General features: G+C 38.4%; 1 protein-coding gene across 2 annotated transcripts in view; it reads left to right on the top strand.

The window, feature by feature from the left end:
• The window catches only part of ACSL1 (acyl-CoA synthetase long chain family member 1), a 38,130-nt gene extending 26,729 nt beyond the window's left edge, over nucleotides 1–11,401 (top strand). For both annotated transcript variants that reach the window (XM_058804241.1, XM_058804242.1), the window contains 10 exons: nucleotides 1,163–1,297; nucleotides 2,866–3,000; nucleotides 3,718–3,813; nucleotides 4,874–4,946; nucleotides 5,635–5,723; nucleotides 8,122–8,238; nucleotides 8,622–8,765; nucleotides 9,288–9,389; nucleotides 9,493–9,564; nucleotides 9,765–11,401. In XM_058804241.1, the coding sequence (XP_058660224.1) occupies nucleotides 1,163–1,297; nucleotides 2,866–3,000; nucleotides 3,718–3,813; nucleotides 4,874–4,946; nucleotides 5,635–5,723; nucleotides 8,122–8,238; nucleotides 8,622–8,765; nucleotides 9,288–9,389; nucleotides 9,493–9,564; nucleotides 9,765–9,905 (1,104 nt within the window). In that variant the 3' untranslated portion in view covers nucleotides 9,906–11,401. The remainder of the gene's footprint in view (nucleotides 1–1,162; nucleotides 1,298–2,865; nucleotides 3,001–3,717; nucleotides 3,814–4,873; nucleotides 4,947–5,634; nucleotides 5,724–8,121; nucleotides 8,239–8,621; nucleotides 8,766–9,287; nucleotides 9,390–9,492; nucleotides 9,565–9,764) is intronic.
• The last annotated feature ends 1,295 nt before the right edge of the window (nucleotides 11,402–12,696 follow it).

The raw sequence follows: 12,696 nt of genomic DNA, 5'->3' as shown, positions 1-12,696 counted from the left end.
TTAGGCAGTAGAAACAGGATGGGAACTTTCATTTTAAAAGAAAAAATTAAGAGAGTGTTTGGATTGCAGTATTCCTCTGCCTGTACAAAATAGGTGGCATAATTACATAAGGAAGTTAACCAATACATTATTGGTAGAATGTAGAAAAGAATTCTTGCTCTTTGGGGTAGATATGAACACAGGCTCTGTGAGAACCAGTCTTTACAGTCCTGTTTTAAAGTTGATTTTTCCTTGCTTTTGGCATTATGTGGAAGTTAGAGGGTCAGTGAGCTTGGCTTGACAATTATACTGTTCCTGCTTAGTAAAGGCAGTTGCTGCTCAGTCCATAAGGACTGGTATTTGCTGCTTTTAGCAGATGGTGGTAAAATATAGGTGGAGGGGGAAAGTGACACTTTAGCATGTCTCATGCAATAGATAAGAGGATGGATAGTAGGGAATGAAGGAAAAGCAGATAGGTATAAACACAAGGGAGAGGAGAGATGTTAAACACTGAAAAAGTAGGAAAATAAAGTGAGGTGTGTAAAGTAGGTGGTGAAACTCATAGTCTTCTGGTTTCTAGACAGAAAATGTCAAACACAACAGGATTTAGTCTGCCTACCTTTATGTGGGTCTGAAGTGATACAGAAATAAGCTCTGGCTCTGCTAGAGTCTTCTGAAGAGCATCTTGATCAAGAATAAGTCCTCTGCTCACATCAGTCCTGTGAAATGAGAAGGAAAACCAGAGTGCAAGGATTGGAAATGAAGTAGCAAGTAAGCAGAAATCCTCACTGGCCAAGTAAAATAGCATGTGTGGACTATAAAATGCAGAATTTCTAGGTATAAAGCAGGGGACAAACAAGTCTAATATTTTTAAATAAGCTTGCTAATTATTTCAAATGGAGAAGTTCTCCTTTTCAGTCTTTTGCTAGCTCTTGAGTCACTTGACCAACTGCCCTTTTTGGATTGAGACTTTTGTGCTAAGCTCGAAAGTGTGGTTTGTGTACACCAGATGTGTCTTGCTACTTGATCTTTCTAGTGCTGTCTTAGTGTGAGAATGCTACAAAACTAGTCCAGAAGTTGAGAGGGTTTAAGGTCAATCCACACTGCATAGGACTGTCCTACATACAGAGCTGGAACACATTGTACCTCCTGTGTTTTCAGAGTGTTTACTTTTTTCTAACAGTGTGTGGTTCTGTGCCATGGAGCCCGGATAGGATTCTTTCAAGGGGATATCAGACTACTCATGGATGACCTAAAAACACTGCAGCCAACTGTATTTCCTGTAGTACCAAGATTGTTGAACAGAATGTTTGACAAGGTAAGTCTACAGGCATGAGTGCAGGCTTTTAAAAGACTCCTTAAAGTTTCTGCTGCCAGAGTAAGAGTAACTGCTGTGTCTGGGATATTAAATTGGTGTGCTAACAAATGTGTGCATCTCTTTCTAAAAGAGAGCTGAAAATGCAGGGAATAGTCCTCGTTGCATTAAAACACTTCCAGGCAGCAAATACTAGTGTTGAAAAGTCTGACTAGGGGACTTGATTCTCTCTGTGTTGATTCATGACTTAATGTTTGCTCTGAGCAAGTTATTCAAGTCTAGTCTACAACACGAAAATGAGGCTTGGCATCTGCATGCCACACTTTTAGCATCTGACTCATGGAGTGGAATTTGCAAAGCAAGGTCAGGTGTTTGCCTGTGTTTGCTGGACACAGACAAATTTCCTACATGGCAGCCAGAGTGTGTTCTAGCTGGGAGAACTGTAGACCAGCCAGTTGGGAGTGCTGGGGAGGTGTCTGTAGCCTCACTCTCCTCTGTGTGCTGTGTGCCTGCTCACAGTTAACTGAGATGGGAATTTGAAAGTAGATTCTTTCCTGAGCTTCAGATTTTAACTGGCCTTTTGCATGAGTGACTGACTCCTTTTAGGGTACAGCCAGGGGAGCTAAAGGATATAATAAATCCTATGACTGCTAAAGAAATGGCAGAGCTGTCTATGCTGTCTTAGCCAGGAAATTTCTCTGATCATGAGGCTAGAGAAACACCAAGTAACACAAGGTGCTGTTTGGCTTTGGAATCCATTTGGAGGGGAAGAAAACCTGAGACTAGCTTTTAGTACTTAAAATGTAACTCCTTATTCTGCTCACACATTCTGTACTGGAATTTGAGAAGCACAGTCAAAGCTTGGGACTTTGTTCTCATGATTTCCTCTTGCTTCTTTAGTCTGAGGCTTCCACCTCACCCACCCTTGCAGTGACCTAGCATGTGAACCCAGCAGGTTGGGGACTTGCCATAGCAGGGGGGCATAATGCTGCATTCTGCATGCTTTCAGTCATAATGCTGAGTCTTCCTCTTTCCAAATGAATGTACTAATGTTTGGCTTGCTGTTGAGCCTGCTCTCTGCCTTCCTGAGAACAACTAGAAGGAGACTTTTCAAAGTGATCTAAAGGGCAAATTTGTATATGCAAGACAGATCTCCATTTGGTATTTCTGAAGTGACCTGCATCTCCTCACAACACCATGTTTTGCATTATGTATTATGGTAGGATTCTTTTCAGAAAAAGCTGAGGATTATGCTTAATTTGGATTTTGATGATACTAGAAAAGAGAAGTAAACCATCCCTTTTCATTCATACATGTTAATGAAGAAATTATGCATTGAAACAACATCACACAGTTTGACGGATATCAAGAATTAACTGCTGATTTCAACTCTTGAACTGAGGTCAAAATAAAAATTCACAAATATTTCTTACTACAATTAAGATGCCTATCAATAAAGGTTGTTTTCATTTATTTGGTTTTCACTGTTAAGAGTCTCTATGCATGCATATGTAAGAAAAAGGGAATGGTAATCTATGAGAATTCTAACCATAGTTCATCTTTCTTAATAGATTTTTGGGCAGGCAGATTCTTCAATAAAGAGGTGGCTGTTGGACTTTGCTTCCAAGAGGAAAGAAGCAGAACTCCGAAGTGGCATAGTTAGAAATAACAGTTTCTGGGATAAAGTCATCTTCCGTAAAATACAGGTATGCTTGAAAGCCTCTGAGTTAAACTTTGCAATTGTTGGATTTCATACTTATAATTTGGTATGGCTTTTTGACTAAGTTAAGACTACCTGACTACTCAGAGTAAAAATCAGAGCTGTTTTTTTATTTTCAACCTCATTTTTTCAATTCCCTTAGTTGTTGTAGTATCACCTACCTGTATTAAGGAAGTCACTCTGAAGCAGTCTGGTGCTTCTCTCTTACTGCTTTGAAAGCAAACATTGTCCTTCTGAAGGAAGAATGCTAAGTATGATACAGTGCCACCTGGAACTCCCACTGTCTTCTCCCTGTTTGTCATGCCTGCTGTTATATCTGACACTCACTTGATATGGCCTTAACCTTGGCAGTACAACGTGCCTATGTTGCTGCTTTTTGTAGCATTCAGGGTGTATGAGAAACTGACACAAGGCAGTTAAATATAAAGCCATCACTGTAAGACCATGGCTTAAGCTCCTTTTTGCAGGGTCTGCATTGCAGTGACACCATGTACAGATACTTTGAGATTCTGTATCTTCCAGCCAATAATGAGACTAGAAACACTGCAAGAAAAACAGCTTGCAATAGCAGGACTACACTTTTACTCTCTACCATTTGTGGGTGGCACTGTATGCCAACAGTGGCTAAGGGTGTCATAGAAGACGACTCTGGAAATATTTCTGAAATGCTTTTGGTGTCCACAGTATCTTGTGTCTGTTGTAGGCAAGTTTGGGAGGAAGAGTAAAGCTGATGATCACAGGAGCAGCACCTGTGTCTGCAAGTGTACTGACCTTCTTGAGAGCAGCTCTTGGTTGTCAGGTGAGTTGCCTGGCCTTAAGTCCCAAACCCTAAATATTTTAACACCTGGCTCCTGGAGTGTTTAACATCTCTACTCTCCCTTAGAGAGCTCCCTTGTTAGAGCTTTTCTAGCAGTCTGATTATATGGATAACTCTTTCTAGTATTCTTGGAGATGATACAAGTGCATGCTCTTTTCCTGAGTTTCTCTCAGTCCCCTGAAATTTCTGTATTCATCCCAAAGTCTTTTAACTGAAGTAACTAGCTGACCTGTCTTAGGAAAGACTTTTTTTGTGGACTGCAGTAAGTAATAAATTACCTACTTTATTTAATTTTCTGGAGTTTGCCTTGTTTACAGAAATATTTTTAACTACTGTAGAAAATCTAATAATCAGTGTGGTAATATTGTAGTGTTGCTGTTTTGAACATGAGGTGAATCAAATTGCACATGTTGCATTTATCTTCAGAGCCTCTTCAAAGTATAAGCTTCTGGAGGTAAAATTTAACAGCAATGGCATAAAATAGAACAAATGTGTTGAAATTAAATAAATTCAATTAAAATTAAATTTCAAGGATAGAAAGCAAAATCATCTAAAATGTCAGGCTTCCATAATTTCCTGAAGTTTTTTAGTAGTGTGCTGGTGTAACAATGCGTTTTACATAGAAAAGGGAAGCCTGTCATATGTATAGCAATCACAGAACTGTCATGGGGCATAGGGATTCCATTTCTGGCTGTCTCAGACAAGCCTATTTTTAAATTATGTGAATGAAGTCACTACTAGTGCTATGGTTCTTCACTTCTTTCTTGCTTCTTCTGCTATTTTCTGTTTTAGTCTGCACAGGTGTCACATGCTGTGTGAAACTTTGGAGTCTATATTGGAACTGAAGGTGGAATATTAGCATTTAAAACTGTATTGTGATAAAACTAATATTTCAGGGGGTTTTTTAGAAGGTGCTGAGGGTTTTGGTACACTCAAATTTAAACAATTAGAAGAAAATAAACATAATATTAATTGCATTTTAATGAAGAAACTGTGTTGAAAAGTAATGGTCTTTAGATTATATTTTGATTTCACCTTCTAGTTCTATGAAGGTTATGGACAGACTGAATGCACAGCTGGATGCTCCCTGTCATTGCCTGGTGACTGGACTGCAGGTATGATGTTCAGCTGTGTACCTGTCTGTTAAATTTTAGGATTAGTGAAATTTTTAGAGGTCCCTGATCACTTTGTTTAATCTTCACTAACTTTTTCCCTGATCACTTTATTTATTCTTCACCTATCATGAGTGATAAGATTGGTTTTCTTCAAGTGAAATAAAAATAATTGAAGAGATCGCTTGACATTTCTACTCTAAATAGCTATGAATGTTCAGTAATTCAAACTTCTAGGATTTGTTCTTGTAAGCTGAAGTAGCTTTAGGAGAGGGGAGGTCACAGTATTAACCCTTGTAGTTTATATCAAGCAAAAATCTTCTGTGTATAAGGCACTTGTGGAAATACAAATGGCATTTTTTGGTGTTTGGAATCAAGCGTGTGCACTTCCCTGAGCTGTTACATTTCTAGCTCCCTAACTGATACATATTGCTAATGGAAACTGTATGGGACTTCTGCTACTTAAATATGTCTGTAGAGTGAGGATCCTGATAATAAGAAAAAGCAAGCTTTAATACATGGTTCAGCTTGTAACATTATTAGGGATATCTGAGAATTTAATGTTGCAGTCCTGGCAAATTTAAGCTACCAGAAATCAGTTTTCCATCTTTCTTCAGTGTGTAAGCAGCTTATTTTTTTCAGAATCTGACTAAAAAGCATCAGGCTATTGAAGTGTTACTGTATTTAATAGGTCATGTTGGAGCACCAATGGCATGCAATATCATCAAGCTTGTTGATGTACAAGAAATGAATTACTTGGCTGCCAAAGGAGAGGGTGAGGTAAGTAAGAAAGGCAATATGACCCTCTTGGGAATTTTTGGAATTTTTTTTTTTTTTGTTCCTGAAATAACTGAGTTTAGTAAAAGTGCTAAACATGGCCTGCTACATGAAATCTAAGATGCCTGCATGCCATATTTGTTAATGATTCACAGAAACAAATCAGGAAATATAAATGGGGGGAGGGAAAAGAACTTACATAGCAATGTTATCCCACAGGTTAACAGATGGTTTTATGACCATACATAAGGCTGTTTGACAAGGCAGCATCTTCCAGCTGTGGAATATCTGGGAAGTGTGGCCACCTCATGGTGCAGCTATGCTTCAGCAGAATGCTGGCAGAGGGCTTCCCTCCCACCCTGCTGCCAAGGGCCAGAGAGCAGCTGATGCATACAGCCAGTTACCCAGCTTGGGTAAAAATAAATTACTACATGAACATTTCTTCAAAGTAGATACAAAGTTAAGAGATGAGATGAGGTCACTTAAAGCAGCTGGGAACTTCTGAGAAATGGACATCAAGTGCCATGAAGGTTGCTGGTGATTTGTGATGCCTGCCTGCACATTTTTCTGAACTTTTTTATGCAATCTGCACAAATTGAACACGTATGTTTTACAAATTGCATTTTGAGGACTCAGCTTTACATGTGATGCTATATGCTGTCTTCTAAAATATTTTTTCAAAATTAAGTGTATACAGATTTAACTTTGTATCTACTTTGAAGAGATGTTCATGTAGTAATTTATTTTTCCCAAGCTTCAAAAGCAGATTAACTGTGGTGTCTTTCATATGCTTTCAAGAGGCTGTGGGGGCAACTAGGGGAGTGAGAAATTAAAAGTAGCTTAAGCAAGTAACTGATCTGTGGCTAGGATTTATAATATTTATAAGGATTTATAATATTTGTCTTGGTTGTGATTCATATGAGACTAGAAACAAATCATTGAGCTTTAACTCCCAGAAATACTCAAGGATTTTGTTGGTCTTCGTGGTGGGAAACTGCTTGCAAGTGAAGAACAATGTCAAAAGTCTTCTGTCTTGCATATGACTCCATATGTAGTCTTCAACAGCAAGTTTTGCTTCACTTTCAGTATGTTCTTAGAGATTGGTTTGCTAGAGGAACTGAGTATAAATTCTTATAAGGATAAATAGTTAAATAGTTTTTAAAAATCTCCTAAAAGTGTTTTGCTTTCACCTAATGTGAAAATATACTGCATTAGGAATTACTTGGACTTGAATAAAAATGGTAGCTCCTTAATGTATCAGCTGCCCTCTTAGTCTTTCAGGCCTAATTTCCTCAGTATAACCTATTCTGAATATAACAAAAAAGTATTGTAACTTGCTTCACAGAACTCAAAGCCCATTGCTTTTGAATTGGCACTCCTTATGCATTTGCCTAAAAGAAATATTCTTCCTTATTTTCTGTTTTTTATCTGGGTTAAATATTTCTAGTCCCCTTCTCTGAGAGTAAGCTTGCAATATTCTCTGCTCTGTCAGCCTTGATTTTCACTTTTGCCAGTCAAGAAGAATAAATATGTGAATAGAATTATATATGAGCATATGCAGAAGAGGTCTCAGTGCCAGCTAGCAGGATACAGATAAATGGTTGGCTGTCTCTACTGGGAAAAGCTGTGACCTACTGTGATCTCAGGGGCTGTGAAAAATTAACATTTGATTATTCAGTCTTTGACTTGACTGGAACATGTGGAGTCCTCTTTTATTTGTATCCTTCCAGATAAGGTCTATTTTAGAACAGAAGTTAGTTGCTTTGCAAATATTACTTTAGTTTGGTCCCAAGTTTGTTACTGTCTCCATAAGGTCATGAGAACCCTCACTAATACTCTGATCTCCCTCCTATTGACAACATCTCATGTTCATTATATTGTAGCTCACCAGCATACTGGGTAGGCACTGAATGTTTTTCAAAAATTGATTGCTGTGCCACATTAGTAATTCCTTCTAGCCTAATTTTTGGGCAACAAATGCTATTTGCTTGATACCCAACTGGTTTGTTCTCCATTAGTTTTAACACAATGCCCCTGCTGTTTACCAAAGCTGAAATGAAAATGTTGCCAGGCTGAGAGATCGTATTTCTGGATGCAGCAGAATTTTTTCACATAAATAAAACCAAATCTCTTGTGATAGGTTCCAATTATTCAAATAGTGGGTAGGAAGACTACTGCTAGACTGGAAGAGATCAGATCCTTCCAATTGCTTCTTACTCAATTTCATACCAATGGAAAACATTAGGTCTCCAAAAACCATGAGTAGAAATTCCTGTACAAACACAAATTTCCTCTTGCCTTTTTAATGGTCATTAAGAATCATTGGAGGATGAATTTTTTTATAGTAGTGATTGCTAACTTTCCTTCATTGTGGCACATATTAACAAATGGCTCTTTTCAGGTGTGTATTAAAGGGGTAAATGTGTTTCGTGGCTATTTAAAAGATCCGGAAAAAACAGCAGAAGCTCTGGACAAAGATGGCTGGCTTCACACAGGAGATATTGGCAAGTGGCTACCAGTAAGTTAACTTACATAGCTGCAATAATACTTTCATAGTAACTGGCAGAAATTTAATAAATATATTAGAAAACATTTGTTATTGAACAGAATTAGTTAGGTGAAAGACAAGAATTTGTGGATAATCACTGTTGTAGCTGAATCTGTATGCCTGGGCCTAAAAAAGTATTGACAGTGCCAGTTCTGAGGAAATTTCCTTTTCCTCTGAAAAGAGGCTTTCCCCAGTTTAGATTAGATGGATACATAACATATTTTCTTCTAACACTAGTTTGACTATTCTCTGATTTTAACAGTTTCATTGTGCCAGTGTGGCATGCCTATGGTGTGTAGATTGGTTTTTCACTTGAAGTGCCTCCTCTGAGTAAAAGTTATTTCTGCCAACAGAATGGTACATTGAAGATCATTGACCGGAAAAAACATATATTTAAACTAGCCCAGGGAGAGTACATAGCACCAGAGAAAATAGAGAATGTCTATCTGAGATGTGAAGCTGTTGCACAGGTGTTTGTCCATGGAGAGAGCTTGCAGGTAAGCATTTTTCAGGTAATTTTAAAAATTATTGCAAAGGAAGACTGCAGCAAAGTTCTCCTTTCTTCCTTCTCCTCACCCCAAATTTTGGGACTGAAATTTAAATTTTTATTGTAAACTATTATCATTATGCATTTTGGTTCTGATTGGATTCCAGCAGTTACATAGCATGTTTCTGGATTTAGTTTCACACCAGGTAGTGGAACTAAACTCATTTGCATATTAATGACTGTATATAAATTGCTAACAGTGTGCAGTGGGAAAAACCCAAAAAACAAAACAGAAAAACCCTTGCATACCAAGAAAGAACCTGGATATCTTGGGGGTTTTCAAATGTGAAGAAAAATGTGGATCTTAATTCTTTCAGTTCAGCTGAACTGAACTGCACTTGCTGTGTTCAGGTAGGTATCAGAGAAAGCTGTTGACTTTACAGCAGGATCAGAAATGCTCCCCAGTGAAATGTGTAGGAACTGAAGTGTTGACTTGGGAATTTTTGTCAAGCTTTTCTCATTTTTTTTTTAGGCCTTCTTAGTAGGTGTTGTGGTACCTGATCCTGATACTCTGAACAGCTGGGCCAAGAAAAGGGGATGTGAAGGCTCCTATCAAGAGCTATGCAGAAACAAGGTAAGGGGCATGTCTAGCTGAACTGTTAAATGTTCTGCATCAGCTTTTTCAAGTTGCTGCTTATGGAAGCATGAAGCTATATAACACATTTCTGTATCCACAGGATGTAAAAAAATATATTCTGGAGGACATATTGAGAATTGGGAAAGAATCTGGTTTGAAGTCATTTGAACAGGTATGATGCTTATGAGAACCCAAATACCTAATTTTTTAAACTTGTCAACACCAATATGATCTGATTCTCCAAACACTGCTTTTAATTTGTGTCTGGAAAACTTTTCAAGTGGTGAGCTTTGGTGAGATGTCTGGGCAAGTTTGTAATAGTCTTGTCTATTTCAAGGAATACAGCTTGGCTAGTAACTTTTTATTTTCCAGGTGAAAGACATTGTCCTGCACACTGAAATGTTTTCTATTGAAAATGGCCTGTTGACACCAACACTGAAGGCGAAGAGACCAGAACTGCGAAAATACTTCCAGTCACAGATAGATGAACTCTATGCTAATGCCAAAATGTAACTGCAAATGGAATGAGAAAAATGGCACATGTCTGTCTACTGTTGGCCTTTGCATCTGTATTTTGACTACAGCAAAAATAGGGAAGGAAACTGTGCAATCATTAACTTGTACAAAAATGGGTACTTGCCATAGGAACATTGAAGAAATGGAACACTGCCTTACTGTCAAGTCGTGTTGCATACTGTTTTTATGGTGACCTACAATTTCCAAAAAGAGCCTTAACTGTAAATGGTAACTATATGTAAGTTATTTAATATTTCCTTGGTCAAAAATGGGACTCACCTTCACCAAGGAGCTAAGGTTTTATTGCCAGCATGTTTGCTGTCTGCAGTGTGTTTTGCAGTTGTCAATTCCACAAAGGATTTGGCAGCTTTGAAAATGCCTCTAAGTATCCTGCATTCTCAGAAAAATTACTTAAGCTGTTCAAAACCACCCCACCCACCCAACCACCAAAAAACCCAAACCCTTAGAGTTTGCATGGCTGGTATCACATCTTTTGTTAGTCCCAATGTTAACTGGGGCAAGGCATCTGAGCTGTATCTCCCTTCTACATCTGCAGCCAGTTATGGGATGTACTTCTATAAGGTAGAAATCAGCACTCCACACAAAGAAGATTGATGAATAGAAGTTCCTCAGAGTCTGCATATGGTAGTTCTGCACTGTGTGGATGCAGTTCTTTCAGCAAGTGTAGCCTCTGCTACATTAGCATGGTTCTGGAGTGGTGCCAGCCCTGCAAATGAGCAGATCCCAACTCTGGCAAGAACACTAGAGACCTAAAAACCAAATCACAAGGCTGGGCTATGCTAACAGTCAGGGTAAACATTGCACCTGTACCAGGCACTTGTTGCCCTGTAATGAACTTGTATTTAAAATGTGTTTTTATAAAAATGTGCCTGGCCCTCTCTAAGTGGAAGACTTCTAACATAACCTGTTTCCTGTGCTTTATGTATGAGCCACTGAGTACCCTTCACTGAATAGCAAAATATAGGTCAGGTAGAATGTTTTTGCCTGATGCTTTGCAGCAATTGGAATGATTTATACATGCCAGCAGAACTGTGTGTTGGCCCAGGATAGGTATTTGTTCAAGGATAAAAACCTAATTCCCAGATAAATTGCAAAATAAAAACTAGTTATTACCTTTTGTTTGAAAAATCAGCAGAAATAAGCCTTATTTCAGCATAAGTCTTTTGCTATCCTTAACAGAGTTGGTTTTGCATTAACATTCATTGCTGTTTTTTGAAAACATGGATATATGTAAAATACAAGCACAACAAGGTTTGCACTAAGATTTGTGTGTGATTGTAATGCACTACTCTGTAGCATAATTTCGTATGTGTATACAATTCAGGTATACAAATCCAAGTCAACTGTTAGAGCAGTAGTTTTACATTGAAATTCAAATGTTTGGTTAGTGTTGGCTATTTCTATGTTTTATAAAACCAAAACAATTTTCAAAACCAATGAAGGAAACCAAAATAAATATTTCTGCATTTCAATGCTGTGATGCGTTTATTTATCAAGGAAAAATGCTGCTAACAAGCCCAGGTGTAATATTCTAACTGACAAGGTGTGAAACTCCACTGCTACAGTCAAACTGAATACATTATAAAGGCTGGTTGTTTACACTTTTGCTTTTGGAAAGTAACTTTTTATGTTTAAGGTGTTGGGCAATGTTTGTAGGAAAAGAATGCTCTTGTATGTAACTTGCTCTTTCAGTACTTTATGAAACAAGCAAATCTTTTATTTTTGTCTTTTTTCCTGGCAGTTGTGTTCTTACCATCACCTCAGATGACTTAAGTGAAAGGTGGAGTTTTCTGGAGCGCTGCCTGGGTGGTAGTGGGTTTCCTTAATCCTGCCCTCACACTGCATTTGGCTTAAATCCAGGGGGGTATGGTTTGAGAGATTTCAGGGCTGGAGTTACCAGAGCAGGGTAGAGGAAGCACCACCACCCATACATTATTTAAAGCTCCATGAGAATATAGATGTCAGTGCAAGATGCTAAGCAAATTTCTGCTCCTACTCACTGTAGAGTTTCTCCTCTCAAGTAATTTTCTATTTTCTTCTATACATTTCTTCCATACTGAAGGAAACCTAAACTAGATTTGTCACTTACTGAATAACATACTCAAATCTGTGTGTATGCTGCTTGGAAAGGCAGGGAAGTGTCACCACACGTCACCTACTGGAGATAGCTGAGCAATGGTTGAGAATTGGATCCAAGGTTTATGTTCTTAACAACGTTCTATTGAAGAAACCTTTCTGGAAAGGCATCACTACAGAAACAAATTTGTACTGTATTATTTGTGGCTTATGGGGCTAGGTGCTATAGCCAGTAAAATAGAAGTCTACAGGGAGCTTACCGCCTCTTAAGCCTAAAGTGTGTGTTTCACTGTTTTAGTTTGCCTGGCTAAAGCCAAAGGGGTGTATGTGGGTGTCACCACTGCCAGTGGATACAGAGGCCCTCCGACTGACGGGACGTGACGTATTGCTAAATCTCCTCTTAACACTTTAATTGCCAGAGATGGAATTTTATATTTTCAAGCTAAAGCCTACTTTTTTTTGGCGCTATTTAAATAAATTTCTGAACTGTTTGTGACCGTATCTTTCACTTTATCTTTGTAGAAGCGATCTCTTTGACTCGCTTTTCCAGATGCACAGCGTCAGTTTAGGGAAAGGGAGAGGAGAAAAAAACGGGACGTTATTGTGGTTTATTTTTTGTACTTAATCAGAGTCATTGACAGAAAACTGCGGAGGAGAGTGGGGTTAGGTGAATTCTCCCGGCGGAGCGCGG

Source organism: Ammospiza caudacuta, chromosome 4 (genome assembly GCF_027887145.1).
Source record: "Ammospiza caudacuta isolate bAmmCau1 chromosome 4, bAmmCau1.pri, whole genome shotgun sequence".
Taxonomy (NCBI): domain Eukaryota; kingdom Metazoa; phylum Chordata; class Aves; order Passeriformes; family Passerellidae; genus Ammospiza; species Ammospiza caudacuta.
The sequence above is the reverse complement of the archived record's forward strand: the minus strand, read 5'-3'. Positions and strand labels throughout refer to the sequence as shown.